Source organism: Danio aesculapii, chromosome 22 (genome assembly GCF_903798145.1).
Source record: "Danio aesculapii chromosome 22, fDanAes4.1, whole genome shotgun sequence".
Taxonomy (NCBI): domain Eukaryota; kingdom Metazoa; phylum Chordata; class Actinopteri; order Cypriniformes; family Danionidae; genus Danio; species Danio aesculapii.
This window is the reverse complement of record NC_079456.1, coordinates 31,190,945-31,204,574: the sequence shown is the minus strand read 5'-3', so window position 1 is coordinate 31,204,574 and position 13,630 is coordinate 31,190,945. Positions and strand designations below refer to the sequence as shown.

Here is a 13,630-nt window from a genome sequence, read left to right as displayed (position 1 = left end):
CAATTGAGAGTAGTGAAAGTTTTCCTTTCGCAATTTGGGTCGTTGTAAAAAATGCTGTGTTCCACACAATTCCATCACCTAATCATTTTTACAAATTTAAGTGGTTTAAACATAAAACAATTACGTTGTCCCAAAAAAAACCTTAAGAATTGGGTTGTTTCAAATAATTTTAAATAAGTAGTTTAAACTTGCAGCTAAAGTAATTTTTTGAGTGTTGCTTGATGATCATTAAAATCAAAATCTAGTATTACTAGTCCTGCATTGTTTTTGGTTAAATGATTAAAATCATGCAAATGCTTGAAAATCTTCTAATTAGCTACAACTCCACTTCATTTTAGGACACTCTGCGAAGCGAAAAAATCTACTGTCTGCACTTTTTCCTCACCAAAATGCTAATATTTGTTATGCAAGTTGCGAGTATAATATATGAGTGTTCACATTGCTAATAATGACAATTAAAATGTAACATACTCATAAAAACTGAAGTATACTTAATGGACAACAAGAAAAAAATAAAATAATCGTATACTGTACATCCACAATCCATTCATTCCCATCCAATAATCATCCATTTTATGTTTTCCGATGATATAAGATGCCATATATAGAAAGACAACAACAACCTAAACAGTTAGCTTGACAAGTTTTTCAATTCCACATTCCAGATTTACATCCTACACTTACATTTGAATTAAAAGGTCTATTTTACATTTGAATGACATTAGTTCTCTTCCAGGACCAACAAACGAACAATTTCTTGCTTTAAACATCTCATGCTGACCATCTGCGCCACTCAAAACTCAATAATAGCTATTATTTTAGTGAGTTAGTTAGTTAGATAGTTAACTTTATTTGTCCTCGTAGAGACATTTGATTTGCAGCATACACCCACAGAGGCATCTGACAATTTCACATTGGGCATTTATATAAATAAATCTTTTTATAAAAACCCAAAGGACCACTATACCATTGCTCTAAAAAAATCATATCCAGTCTTCTGACCAGAAGTTTTAGAAGTTCAATGGCCACCACATCAAAACACACAAGCGTTTCCACATAGCATTGTGTTACAATGTATTTCGTGACATGAGCCTAATGACAAAAGGCAACCAAATAGCCTGTAGTCTTAAGAGCTGAAGGGACAAAGGCATTCACAACATATTTCCCAGCTGTGATTTAAGCATCATGGTAATACCAGTAAACACACAAGCATGCTATGAAGAACCAAGGTCAACACGCCGCAAAAAAACACGCACAAAACCAAAGTAAAAACAGATTTTAAATCATCAACAACCACTCAAACTTGAAAACAACACCAATAACCAAAGAAAAAATGGAAATGTACCTTTCCAAAGGCATATTTCACCACACCGTTTTATCCCAGAAAAGCCCAAAGCTATGCAGACCCAGAATGGCTTCCGGGACTCCCATCAGCCCTCATTCGCGTTCCCCGGGGCAAGAAAAACGTCCCCCTCTGGATCAGGACGGCAGAGTGATATAGAGAGAGCAGCTGTATTGCAAAAGAGACCAGAGGGGGCGAAAAAAAATAAAGGCCAGCGCAACATCCTGACAATACCAACCCTAATGCTGCGGCCCACTGCGCTATTTAAAAACAATCCATCAAAAATGCCTCGTCTTTCAGCGCACCGACCTTTCGCTGGCTGTGACAAGCTTCGATGTGGGTTCAGTTCACCGTGCCTATTAATGCAGGAGCCAACAAACCTGGGAAGGGGCTGTTAAACAATTAAAGCTGACTTAGTAGGCATGGTGGAGATTTCAGGAGGAATGTCACGAAATTATAATGGGCGCATTAGGAAGGATAGAGTGACCAGATTGGCTTGGTGCTACAGGGTTATTTTCGACTGAAAAGTATTATTAGGTACAGGCTTGAAGTAATTACAGCTTAAAAACATATTTGGAGCATACAATATCTTTATTTTTTAAGTTGAAACTACTTGAGTTAAATGATTTGGGTAAATTTTATGAAAGTTATGTTTAAAGCTAGGAAAAAGTAATTCTGAAATGCATAAAAAAAATTTTAAGGAAAGACATGCGGGATACAGTGCATCCGGAAAGTATTCATATCGATTAACTTTTTCCATTTTACTTTTTCATGTTACTGCCTTCTTCCCAAATGGATTAAATTAATTTATTTCCTCAAAATTCAACACACAATACCCCATAATGACAATGTGAAAAAATTGTTTTAAATTGTTGCAAATTTATCAAAAAATAAAAACAAATAAAATACTTTCCAGATGCACTGTATAATCTGAGAGAAGAACAAAGTCTTGGGAGGTTGAAAACAAGGACAACTTTGAAAAAAAATAAATACATTTTATAAATCTGTATGTGGTGTGAAATTGTCGAGATATTAATCAATTTAAAAAGTTGTGTAAATATATATTATTAAAGGAATATAATGATTAATAGAGGTCATTGTAAAAATATGTAAAAAATGTATAAAAAATAATAATAATAAATAAATAAATAAAAAAAAAAATATATATATATATTAAAGAAATATGGTGAGGAATAGAGGTGACTGAACAAAGAACAAAATGAGAAAGGTATGATGAAATTTCAGTTAATGGCTGTTTGCAATACTATGTATTTGGGGTCTGTGTTAAAATGTAAATGTACAAATTAGAGATGCAACAAAACAGTTAGCCTACGGTTCAATACATACCTCGGTTTTTAACACGGTTTTCAGTTCGATTAGATTCTGATGGCTAGGCATGTTAAAGTATGGAATGATGGTTAAGCGCTCCCCAACGTTAGAGCATAGTGATTGAATATTTACTCACGGGGAGGAGTTTGCTCATATCAGCTTGTGTGCTTACAGGCACACGCAAAAAGTCAATTCGGAGAGAAATAAAACATAAATTATTTAGACATAAAACCGAAAAATACACAATTCGCAAGCACGTATTGAACCGTGGATGTCGTACCAAACGGTTCAATATTACATTGAGAATTGTGGCATCCCTAGTACAAATAGTGAATTAACCATATAATATGTCAAATATGCCAAAAGGATCAAATATGTCTCATGTAAAAAGAAGAGATAAGGAAAAGAAGAAATAATTTGAAGTAATAGACGAATGATGTGTGTGGTAATGGGGTGGGGAGAATAATAAGCTTGCGCTTCATCCCGCTCCATTTTGACCATGATCAAATATATTTTGTTTAAAGAATTGTTTTGTGTACAATTTTTCTGTTCGAAATAATGAAATCAAAACAGTTTGATTAAGTATGTGTATCAGTTGGGTATCTGTTTCACATAGCAATGGTAATGTCTTAGCTTTAAGATTGTTCAAAAATTAGTTTTGTTTGTTTGTCAATATCTGTAATCAAAAATTAGTTTTGTTTGTTTGTCAATAATCTGTATCGTAGCTTCTTACTGCTAAAATGCAGTGAGTGTTAGTTAAAAAAAGGAACTGAAAAGATAATAACTTAGCAAACATCTCTGAAATTGTATTTTGTTGTTGCTTGCTACTAGATTGAGTGTCACCGGCAGTACTTTCAGTTGACTTTTTAGCAAGACGCTCCTCATATAGCCGCCTGTGGTGCTTTTTTAGGTGCTGGTTGTTGTATTTCCTCATGCTGTGGCAACAATTCTGCGACAGCTCTTACAAATTACCTGGTTTTGTTTGCTGTCTGTGATTTTGAAATCAAGATATTTACATATTACCGATATGCTGTTTTTCTTTGTCTTTTAATTGGTCTATTAATGATTCTGAAGAAGACGCCATTATCCCACTTATCCGCGCTTTCCTGTTTGTTAGTTTTTTTATTGTGGGCGTTCCGCATAGTTCGGCTGTGCAATTCTGATTCTGATTGTGAAAGTGTGCTCACTCAATTGGCTAGTAAGATGGCAGTCACACATTTGTTCTGGGTGGAGGAAGTTAAATATTGCAGCCTCTTGAGATTAGCTATTGATAGATATGTGATTGCGATTAGATTAATCCCACAGCCCTAGTGTGTCTTTTAATAATTTATGGTGTTTGTATGGTGTCCTTAAGTCTCAAGAATGTCACCATTATAATTCATTTATATTATTCAAGATATTAATTAATGATTATTTTAAGTCTAATGCTATATACGCAATTCTTCAAACCACTAGGTTTGATGCGTTTTCAGAAAGTAGTTTAAAAGATAATAAAATGGAGTATGATCACTTGCTTGACATTTTAGTTAGCACAGGTCAAAGCATGGCAGCACTGCGGCTCAGTGGTTTGCACTGTCGCCTCACAGCAAGAAGGTCGCTGGTTTCAGTCTCAGCTGGGCCAGTTGGGATTTTCCCAAATGCTCTGGTTTCCCCCGGTCCAAGAGACATGCACTATTTACCCTATTCTTCAATGCAGAAGTGCGCTCATGTTTGCGATAGTTTTAGAACTTTCTAGTCATTTCTCCCGTAGGTGACTGAATCTGAATACTAAACGGCAGAAAACGGTCAAACTACTTCTACAAACAAATGTTTGCATAACTATGCAAACCAAGTAGAATAATATAATATGAAAATATCAGTTTGCAACATCAAGCAGCAAAACGAGCTATTTTTAACATCTAAAAATGAAGCTTGTACATGAAGATTAAGGTGAATAGGTGAATTGAATAAACTAAATTGGCCATAGTGTATGAGTGTAAATATGAGAGTGTATAGGTATTTTCCAATACTGGGAATTTCTGCTGCATAAAACATATGGTGGAGTAGTTGGCGGTTCATTCCGCTGTGGTGACCTCTGAAATAGAGACTTAGGCAATGTTAAATGAATGAATGAATGAATGAATTAAGGTCACAATATGTGGTTTAAGTTCTACATTAATATATATTTGTAATGATGGTGAAACATTTTTCTCACATATATTATGGCGTTAGATATATCAAAAGCAATTTAAAACAGATATTTCTCCTCAGGGGGGATCCCGAGGCGTTCCCAGGCCAGCCGAAAAACATAGTCCCTCCAGCGTGTCCTGGGTCTTCCCCGAGGTCTCCTCCCAGTGGGACATGCCTGGAACACCTCCCTCCGAAACAGATGCCCAAGCCACCTCAACTGACTTCTTTCGATTTGGAGGAGCAGCGGTTCTACTCTGAGCTCCTCCCGGGTGTCAGAGCTCCTCACCCTATCTATAAGAGTGCGCCCTGCCAACCTGAGAAGGAAACTCATTTCAGCCGCTTGTATCCGAGATCTTGTCCTTTCGATCATGACCCAAAGCTCATGACCATAGGTGAGAGTAGGAACGTAGATTGACCGGTAAATCGAGAGCTTTGCCTTTCGACTCAGCTCCTTCTTTACCACAACGGACCGGTACATCGACTGCATTGCTGCTGCCTCTGCACCAATCCGCCTGCCAATTTCACGTTCCATCCTTTCCTCACTCGTGAACAAAACCCCAAGATACTTGAACTCCTCCACCGACTTCGACGGATTTGCTCTTCAGTGTTTGGACTCTCAGCAGTGAATATTAAACCACACTAAACTGATCTAAACAGAACTGAACTTAAAACTGAACTAACACTGTTTCAAATCACTATAATCTTCTAAGTGAAGCTGCTTTGACACAATCTGCATTGTAAAAGCGCTATAGAAATGAATGTGAATTGAATTGAACTGAATTGACTTTGCTCCAACCTGGAGATGGCAAACCACATTTTTCCGGTAATAAGCGAAATGTTGTTGTTTTTTATTCTTTAAATGACATTTCTTCCAAATTCCAAATGAAAAAGTTTGGATCTTTTACATATAAATAACTAAAGCTGCCATCTTTTCATTCATACTTTTATCCATTGTACTACTTATAGAAATCACTATTTGCTATTTTGAATCACAACTAATGAAAAAATCTGACCAGTTGTCATTTTCTCAAGCTAAAAACGACACCAGTTTCAACATGGGAAGAAATTAGACCTGTCACAATAATCAATATATGGACTTATCACACAACACATGGACATGACCTTAATCATTTTTGGTGAGGCTTTATCGCCCATACATAAAAACCAATTCTAGAAACATTTTAGCTGATTGTGCAACATCTCTATCTCTGTTGGAGCTGTCAGTGTCAGTATTTAAAAACATTAGTATTTACTATAAATGACTTTAGTATATTTTCATGTAAAATGTAAAGTAAATTGTAAGTAAAGTCAGCCTTGGAATTAGTACCTTACATCGGACATTGTTTTTTATTTAGTGTTGGCAAGAAACTTGCTCTTCAACTCATATTTTCAATTTTTGATTATTGTGAAATTGTTTATCAGACTGCACTGAACTTAGATCTTGCTCCTCTAAATAATTTGTTCTGGGTTGTTCTTTTAACACACATCATTGTATAATGTATGATCTACTGCAGTGGCTATCTTTGCACACAAGACGACATATTCACTGGCTTCAATTTATATTTAAATGTATTCATTTTAAGTATCCTTATTATTTACAACATTTCTCTTTTTTTTCCTTAAATTATCAAGTAGGACATTCTGTTCAGACTTTTTTTTTTGTTCCTCATTTTTAAAAAATCTATTGGTAAAAGAGAGGTTTAATAGATTGGAATAATTTATCTGCTAACATTCAATCCATTACATCATTTAAGGTGTTTAGGCAAACTTTGCTATCATATTTTACTTTGGATTGTACTTGTTTTTTTTCCTGAGGATGTTTCCTGTGGTGATTTGATTCCCTGATCGGTATAATTTTTGTACTATATACAGTTGAAGTCAGAATTATTAGTCCCCCTGAATTATTAGACCCCTTGTTTATTTTTCCCCAATTTCTGTTTAACAGAGAGCAGATTTTTTTCAACACATTTCTAAACATAATAGTTTTAATAACTCATTTCTAATAACTGATTTATTTTATCTTTGCCATGATGACAGTAAATAATATTTGACTAGATATTTTTTCAAGACACTTCTATTCAGCTTAAAGTGACATTTAAAGGCTTAACTAGGTTAATTAGGTTAACTAGGCAGGTTATAGAAATTAGGCAAGTTATTGTATAATGATGGTTTGTTCTGTAGACAATCAAAAAAAAAAATCTTAAAGAGGCTAATAAATGTGACCTTAAAATGGTGTTTAAAATTTAAAAACTGCTTTTTTCTTGCCGAAATAAAACAAATAAGACTTTCTCCAGAAAAAAAAATCTTATCAGACATACTGTGAAAATTTCCTTGCTCTGTTAAACATCATTTGGGAAATATTTAAAAAAGAAATAAAAATTCAAAAGGGGGGCTAATAATTTTGACTTCAACTGTATGCGTTGGTATGTATACTACTTCTCTTTTTTTGTTATGTTTTGTGTAATTTATGTTTTGTTTTTGTCTTCTGGTGTTAATATTATGTGATTGTGAATAATTGTGGGACCCCCTTGAAAATGAGACGGTACATCTCAAGGGGTTTATCCTAATGAATAAATATCAATCAAATCATGTGGGTGCCTGATGACTGAAAATAGATCAGGTAGCAGATATCACAGCCTCTGTTACTTTTTACCTTTAACATTTATTATTATTTATTTCGGATATGCGTTTTCACATTCTGATTCCAATGCCTAATTATTAAAAAGTTAAAATTACTATAATTAAATGAAATAGTCTTAAGCAGAGATGCCCAAAGTTGGCCCATTGTAACCTTTGATTTAGCCCACCATCCCATCTGAGAGGACAGTGATTATGATAGAGAATAATATTGGGATGAATGCTTTTAACATAGGGATAGTCAATTCTAATTTGACGTAACCTTTTTTGTTTGTTTTATTGTTGAGCTACAGAAAAAGCAAACTGAAACTAAAGGTTTCAATTAAATTTTGTAAATTATTTTTTACATTTTAAACACTGTCACTCGACGAATAGAGGACTTTGCAGAAGACATCGGCAAGCAAAAACTAGTGTAATTCTGTTATAAATTAGATTGTTTTGTTTTAATTGTAATAAGTTCATTGTAAACTGTAAAAATACTGTATTAGTTAATATAAAGCATTGTTGTCTATTCATTTTTTTTATTATTAAATAAATTAGGAAATTACCCATGGCAAATATATTTACCTTCGGCCCACTAGCCTCAAATCAAGTTTTTGGCCCTTCATAAGAAAAAGTTTGGGCGCTCCTGGTCTTAAGAATAAAATATTATGTGTTCTTTGGAAGAGTGTATTTGCATTATGATGCCATTACGTTGTCATTCTGGCATAATATAATGAGTAGCATAAAATGACAATAATATAATTTATCGCAGTATACTTTGATGCAATATATCGAACAACAAAACATAGATATCATGACAGGCCTAGAAGAAATGTTATCAGACCTGCACAGAACATATAGCAAGTGTTGTGCATAAGCAGAGAATGTTGACGTGGTTAAAATAGCATTAACGAACACGACCCGTCCGTAAACCGACACCTTTTTAGCACCGCAACAAAACCGGCGTCCACAGTTCTGTAAGACGCACAGAAGAGCCGCCTGATTCCATACGTCACTCACTGCCATGTTTGTCCGGTGCTGAGAGCTAATTATGTTCACTTGTACTAGAGCAAGTTAAGTACCATGTTGTCGCATAAGTGCCTTAAACGGTTGTCTATATGCAACCATCTGAACTTCGCAAGATGCTTTTATCAACAAAAAGGCTGTTAGTAGCTATTAAATGCAAATGTTTCTGGTGATTTGTATTATATTTTGACTGATTGATTCGTAGAGAGGCATGTAGCAGGAATGAGGCCATCACTTATGTCCACATCAGCACTGATATTGCAGTTTGTCACCAGTAGCATCTGCTGAAAACATTCAAAACAGTCTGTGGAGGAACCAAGCTTATGTGTTTTACTTTTCCTCCCTCATTTCTGTCTGTTTTCATCTTCATAACTGATTTATGATGTAAAAACAAAGAGACAAAAGGGAATAGTCTAACATATCTGACACTCTACATAATTAAAAAAGTCACATACAATTGAGGTCAGAAATATTAGCCCCCCTGTACATTATTTCTCCAATTTGTTTAATGGAGAGAAGATTTTTTTTTCAACACATTCCTAAACATAGTTTTAATAACTCATTTCTAATTTCTTTTATCTTTGCCATGATGACAGTACAGAATATTTTACTGGATATTTCTCAAGATATTAGTATTTAGCTTGAAGTGACATTTAAAGGCTTAACCAAGTTAGTTAGGCAAGTCGTTGTATAATGATGGTTTGTTCTGTAGACAATAGAAAAAAAAATATTGCTTAATATTGTACTTAAAATGGTTTTAAACAATTAACTGCTTTAATTCTAGCCGAAATAAAAAAGATAAGACTTTCTCCAGAAGAAAAAATATTATAGGAATTACTGTGAAAAATTCCTTGCTCTGTTAAACATTATTTAGGAAATACTTGAAAAAGAAAAGTCAGAAGGGGGAAAGATTTAGACTTTAACTCTATGTTTTAGCAGAAAGTATGTCTTTTAGTGGACATTTTAAACTGATTTTATTTGCTTTTGGGTCATTTTGAAATGTAATACAATAGAGTATATGGGGTTATATGCATAAACAGTCGACAGCTTGTGATTCATTGGTGTTTATTTGGAAATTATTTAGGCTTTTAAATTGCATTTCGGGATTTTGATCTCCGCTCTAATTATATTTAACAGGGAGCGTTAAACTCTGCAGTTTAACAGTGACATTATTGACATGTTTAGCATGTTTGTTAGACAAATATCCAGTACTTACTTACTTTTTTTTGATTATTTTACACATTTATATTTTTTTCTGTGTTTTAGGTAGTATAAATATTTACAGATTTAAAAAATGTTTACAACAAATTAGTTAAGAATAAAATAAATATTATGATTGGACAAATCATTATGAGGGGACAGAAATCTTCTAAATGACAACAGTTTCAACATGGTAAGAAATTAGGCCTGTCACAATAATCATTATATCGACTTTTTATTGGGCGATATTACTGTAACGCACAACACATGGACGACCTCAATCATTTTTGGTGATTCAATATATATCGCCCATACATGAAAACCAATAGCAACATTTTAGCTCATTGTGCAACATCTCTATCTCTATTATAGGTGTCAGTGTTAGTATATGTCATAGTATTTAACATAAATTACTATAGTATATTTTCATGTGGGTGCCTCACGACCAGAGTTAACACATTTCACAGTAAATGTGAAAAGGGGATGTTAAAAGGATGTAAAAATGTGTAATCTGATGGTATTGTTAAGTTATTTGAATCATAAAAAAAGAATAATGAGTATTTTTATATAAATGTTTAGATTTTTAAGGCTTTACAAAAAGCACACATTAAAAAGTCACTCAGTGTAACCAAATTTTATAGACTACACAAAAGCATTAACATGAACTAAAGCTAAAAAAATATGATGATATTTTAATAGAACAGTTTTATTGGCAATAATTCAGTAATTTAGCCATTTATTGACATTTAACAAGTTTATAGACTAACTTTGAGTGTCTATAATTAAGTCTGATATTAAACGAGATATATATTTTAAAGATAGTAAGTATTTTACATAACCGTTTTAATAGTGTATTAAAAGGGCTAATTGCTTATTTTAAAAACGTTATTTTTGTCACTTCAAAACAAACTTATAATACATAAACACTAGAAAAGCCTTCACACCATAAATTGAGCAAAAAATGGCAATTGTAAAAAGCAACCAATATCTATAATTATATAAATTTAGTACTTAACTGTCCGAGTGATTTTTATATTCTTAAATTATAAAAATATATTATTATAAATCTATATGATTTTAGTTGAGCCAACGTATTTTAAGGGTTAGCTAAAAGTGTCAGAATAATGAGCACTGTGCATTAGAAGTTTGATAGTAACCTTAACAAAATGTATACAGTTGAAGTCCGAATTATTAGCCCCCCTTTGAATTTTTTTTTCTTTTTTAAATATTTTCTAAATGATGTTACACAGAGCAAGGATATTTTCACAGTATGTCTGATAATATTTTTTCTTCTGGAGAAAGTCTTATTTGTTTTATTTCAGCTAGAATAAAAGCAGTTTTTAATTTTTAAAAATGCATTTTAAGGTCAAAATTATTAGCCCCTCTAAGCTATATTTTTCCAGATAGTCTACAGAACAAACCATCGTTATTTAATAACTTGCCTAATTACTCTAACCTGCCTAGTTAACATAATTAACCTAGTTAAGCCTTTAAATGTCACTTTAAGCTGTAAAGAAGTGTCTTGAAAAATATCTAGTCAAATATTATTTACTGTCATCATAAAAGATAAATCAGTTATTAGGAATGAGTTATTAAACTATTATGTTTAGAAATGTGTTGATCTGCTCTCTGGTAAACAGAAATTGGGGACAGGGGGCTAATAACTCAGGGGCTAATAATTCTGACTTTTTAAAAAATACTTAAGTATTTTACTGTGCAATTATTGTCATATTTAACCAGATTAAAAGTTAAAATATGACAACCAAGTGTAAGTTCAAATTGTCAGAATAATAAGCACTGTGCATTAGAATTTTAATAGTAAACTCAACAAAATGTAAAAAAAAAAAATAATAATAACATCTCAAATAAATCAATAAAAAAATAATTAAGTGATATACTAAAACTAAACAAGCTCTTGATTATATTAGATTTGTTGTATTTTATATTAATTTATTTTTTATATTTAACTGTCCAACTAATTATCATATTTTAACCAGATTACCATTTGAACATTGAAGTGTTAGTTCATATTGTCAGAATGATAAACACTGTGTATTAGAATTTGTTTCATAGTAAACTCAACAAAATCTAACAAAAAGCATCTCAAATAAATCAATAATAATAATAATAATAATTAAGTGATCTAATAAAATTAAACAAACACTTGACTATATTTGATTTATGTTGTATTTTATATAAATTATTTCGAATTTAACTGACCAATCAATTGTCATATTTTAACCAGATTACCATTTGAACCAAGCACTAGTAAAATTGTCAGAATAATAAGCACTGTGCATTAGACTAATTTTAATATTAAACTCAACAATAAGTACAAAATCCTCTCAAATAAATCAACAAAGAATAAAAATTAAGTGATATAACAAAATCGGACAAGCACTTGACTATATTAGATTTAATGTATAGGTGAAATGCGTGTTTGAATCTGTGACGGGACAGAAAAGCATTAAGGGATAAGCAGGAATGATAACAGGAATGATAACAGTGTTTCTGCTGGAGAAGCGTGACTACAATAATAGCTCCGAAATCACAGCGGAACTACACTTTGGCAAAGGACACCAAGTTACACTCATCAAACCAATCCATCATCTCTGTCTTAAAACAAAACAAACCGTGACTTCAAACATTCTCAAGACTTCTTACACTACTTAAGCCCTATTTAACCACCCAAAACGGAGGCAAAACACTCGCAAACAAATTGATTTTGCATACAACGCAAACATGCTTTCCAACAACGGCGAATTTTCCTACCTCTGGAGGTGCTCAACAGCCTTCCCGACATTCCCAGCAGTTTTAGTCTGTCCGTTTTCAAAAACGCCCTTGTCCCAAGTTTGCTTCATAGTAGAAAGTACTCTCAACCCGAAAGAAATCCCAACAAAGTTTCAAGAGTTTTGCTTTCTGCTTTCTGTTATTCTGAATGGGTTCCTCTGGGATCAGCAGCAGTAATGAAAGTGGCTCCTGCCAGACCGCTCAAACATCTAAAAAAAAGTGTGGATAAAAAAAGGTGTTTAAAAGGGGCCGGTGGTGGTGGTGAAGCTAGAGGAATACGACAGGAAGCTGGGACGGTAAAGGCACTTGACCATTTGGGAGTCCCTGAGGGCTCCCGTACACTTTCATTCTCCTGCTGGCCAATGACGGAGCAAGTGTGAGGAATGCCATTAGCCGGACGCTCAAAAGTCCTGGATCAGTTATCGGATCATCAAAGACACGGGGCACTGTGTGCAGATTATTAACATTTCCGACCATTACCGTTTAGTGAGGGGGACAACGAACCCCTGTTGTCTATGTGCAAAGCCCTTTGATTCTCTGAGTGTATAGCTGAGGAACATTAATGCTGACCGAGGGTCTCCTGCAAAGACTTTGAGCATCAGATGCAAAGATTTACTGGAGATTCGCATGATGGGTGAAGGTGTTTTTGGTGGCATTTGATTTAAAATACACATTTTTGAATTGTCAACAAACAAACGTTTAACTTGAATAGATAGTGTAAGATAGTAGACAGAACTACAATAGAAAACATATAACAGGCAGAATGGCATAATGAAATATATAAAGTCATTATATATAATAGATGGAACAGATTTAAAGATTCAATTGAATGAGAACAGCATATGACAGATAGAATGATGGATAGAACAACAAAATAATATAAACAGAACAATCGTTACACAAAGATGGATAGATCGATAGACAGATAGATAGGGATGAACCGATACCACTATTTTACAATCCGATATGAGTATGAGTATTTTAATTTGTGTACTTGCCAATACCAATTACCGATTCCGATACTTCTTAGATTTGGTTTTAATGAAAGTGTAATTCATTTGAAAGGTGGTTTTATATTTTGCCTGTAGCAAGGATGAACACAAAATTCTTTAACAGAAGGCTATTCTAAGCCAGAAATATACACACATTGTTGAT

The 13,630-nt window shown here is 33.4% G+C and overlaps 1 protein-coding gene across 1 annotated transcript in view; it reads right to left on the bottom strand.

The window, feature by feature from the left end:
- Positions 1–12,819, bottom strand: part of rbm20 (RNA binding motif protein 20) — a 152,908-nt gene extending 140,089 nt beyond the window's left edge. Inside the window, exon 1 of the mRNA XM_056447751.1 lies at positions 12,458–12,819. Coding sequence (XP_056303726.1) covers positions 12,458–12,546 — 89 coding nt within the window. The 5' untranslated portion in view covers positions 12,547–12,819. The remainder of the gene's footprint in view (positions 1–12,457) is intronic.
- Positions 12,820–13,630: the final 811 nt, after the last annotated feature.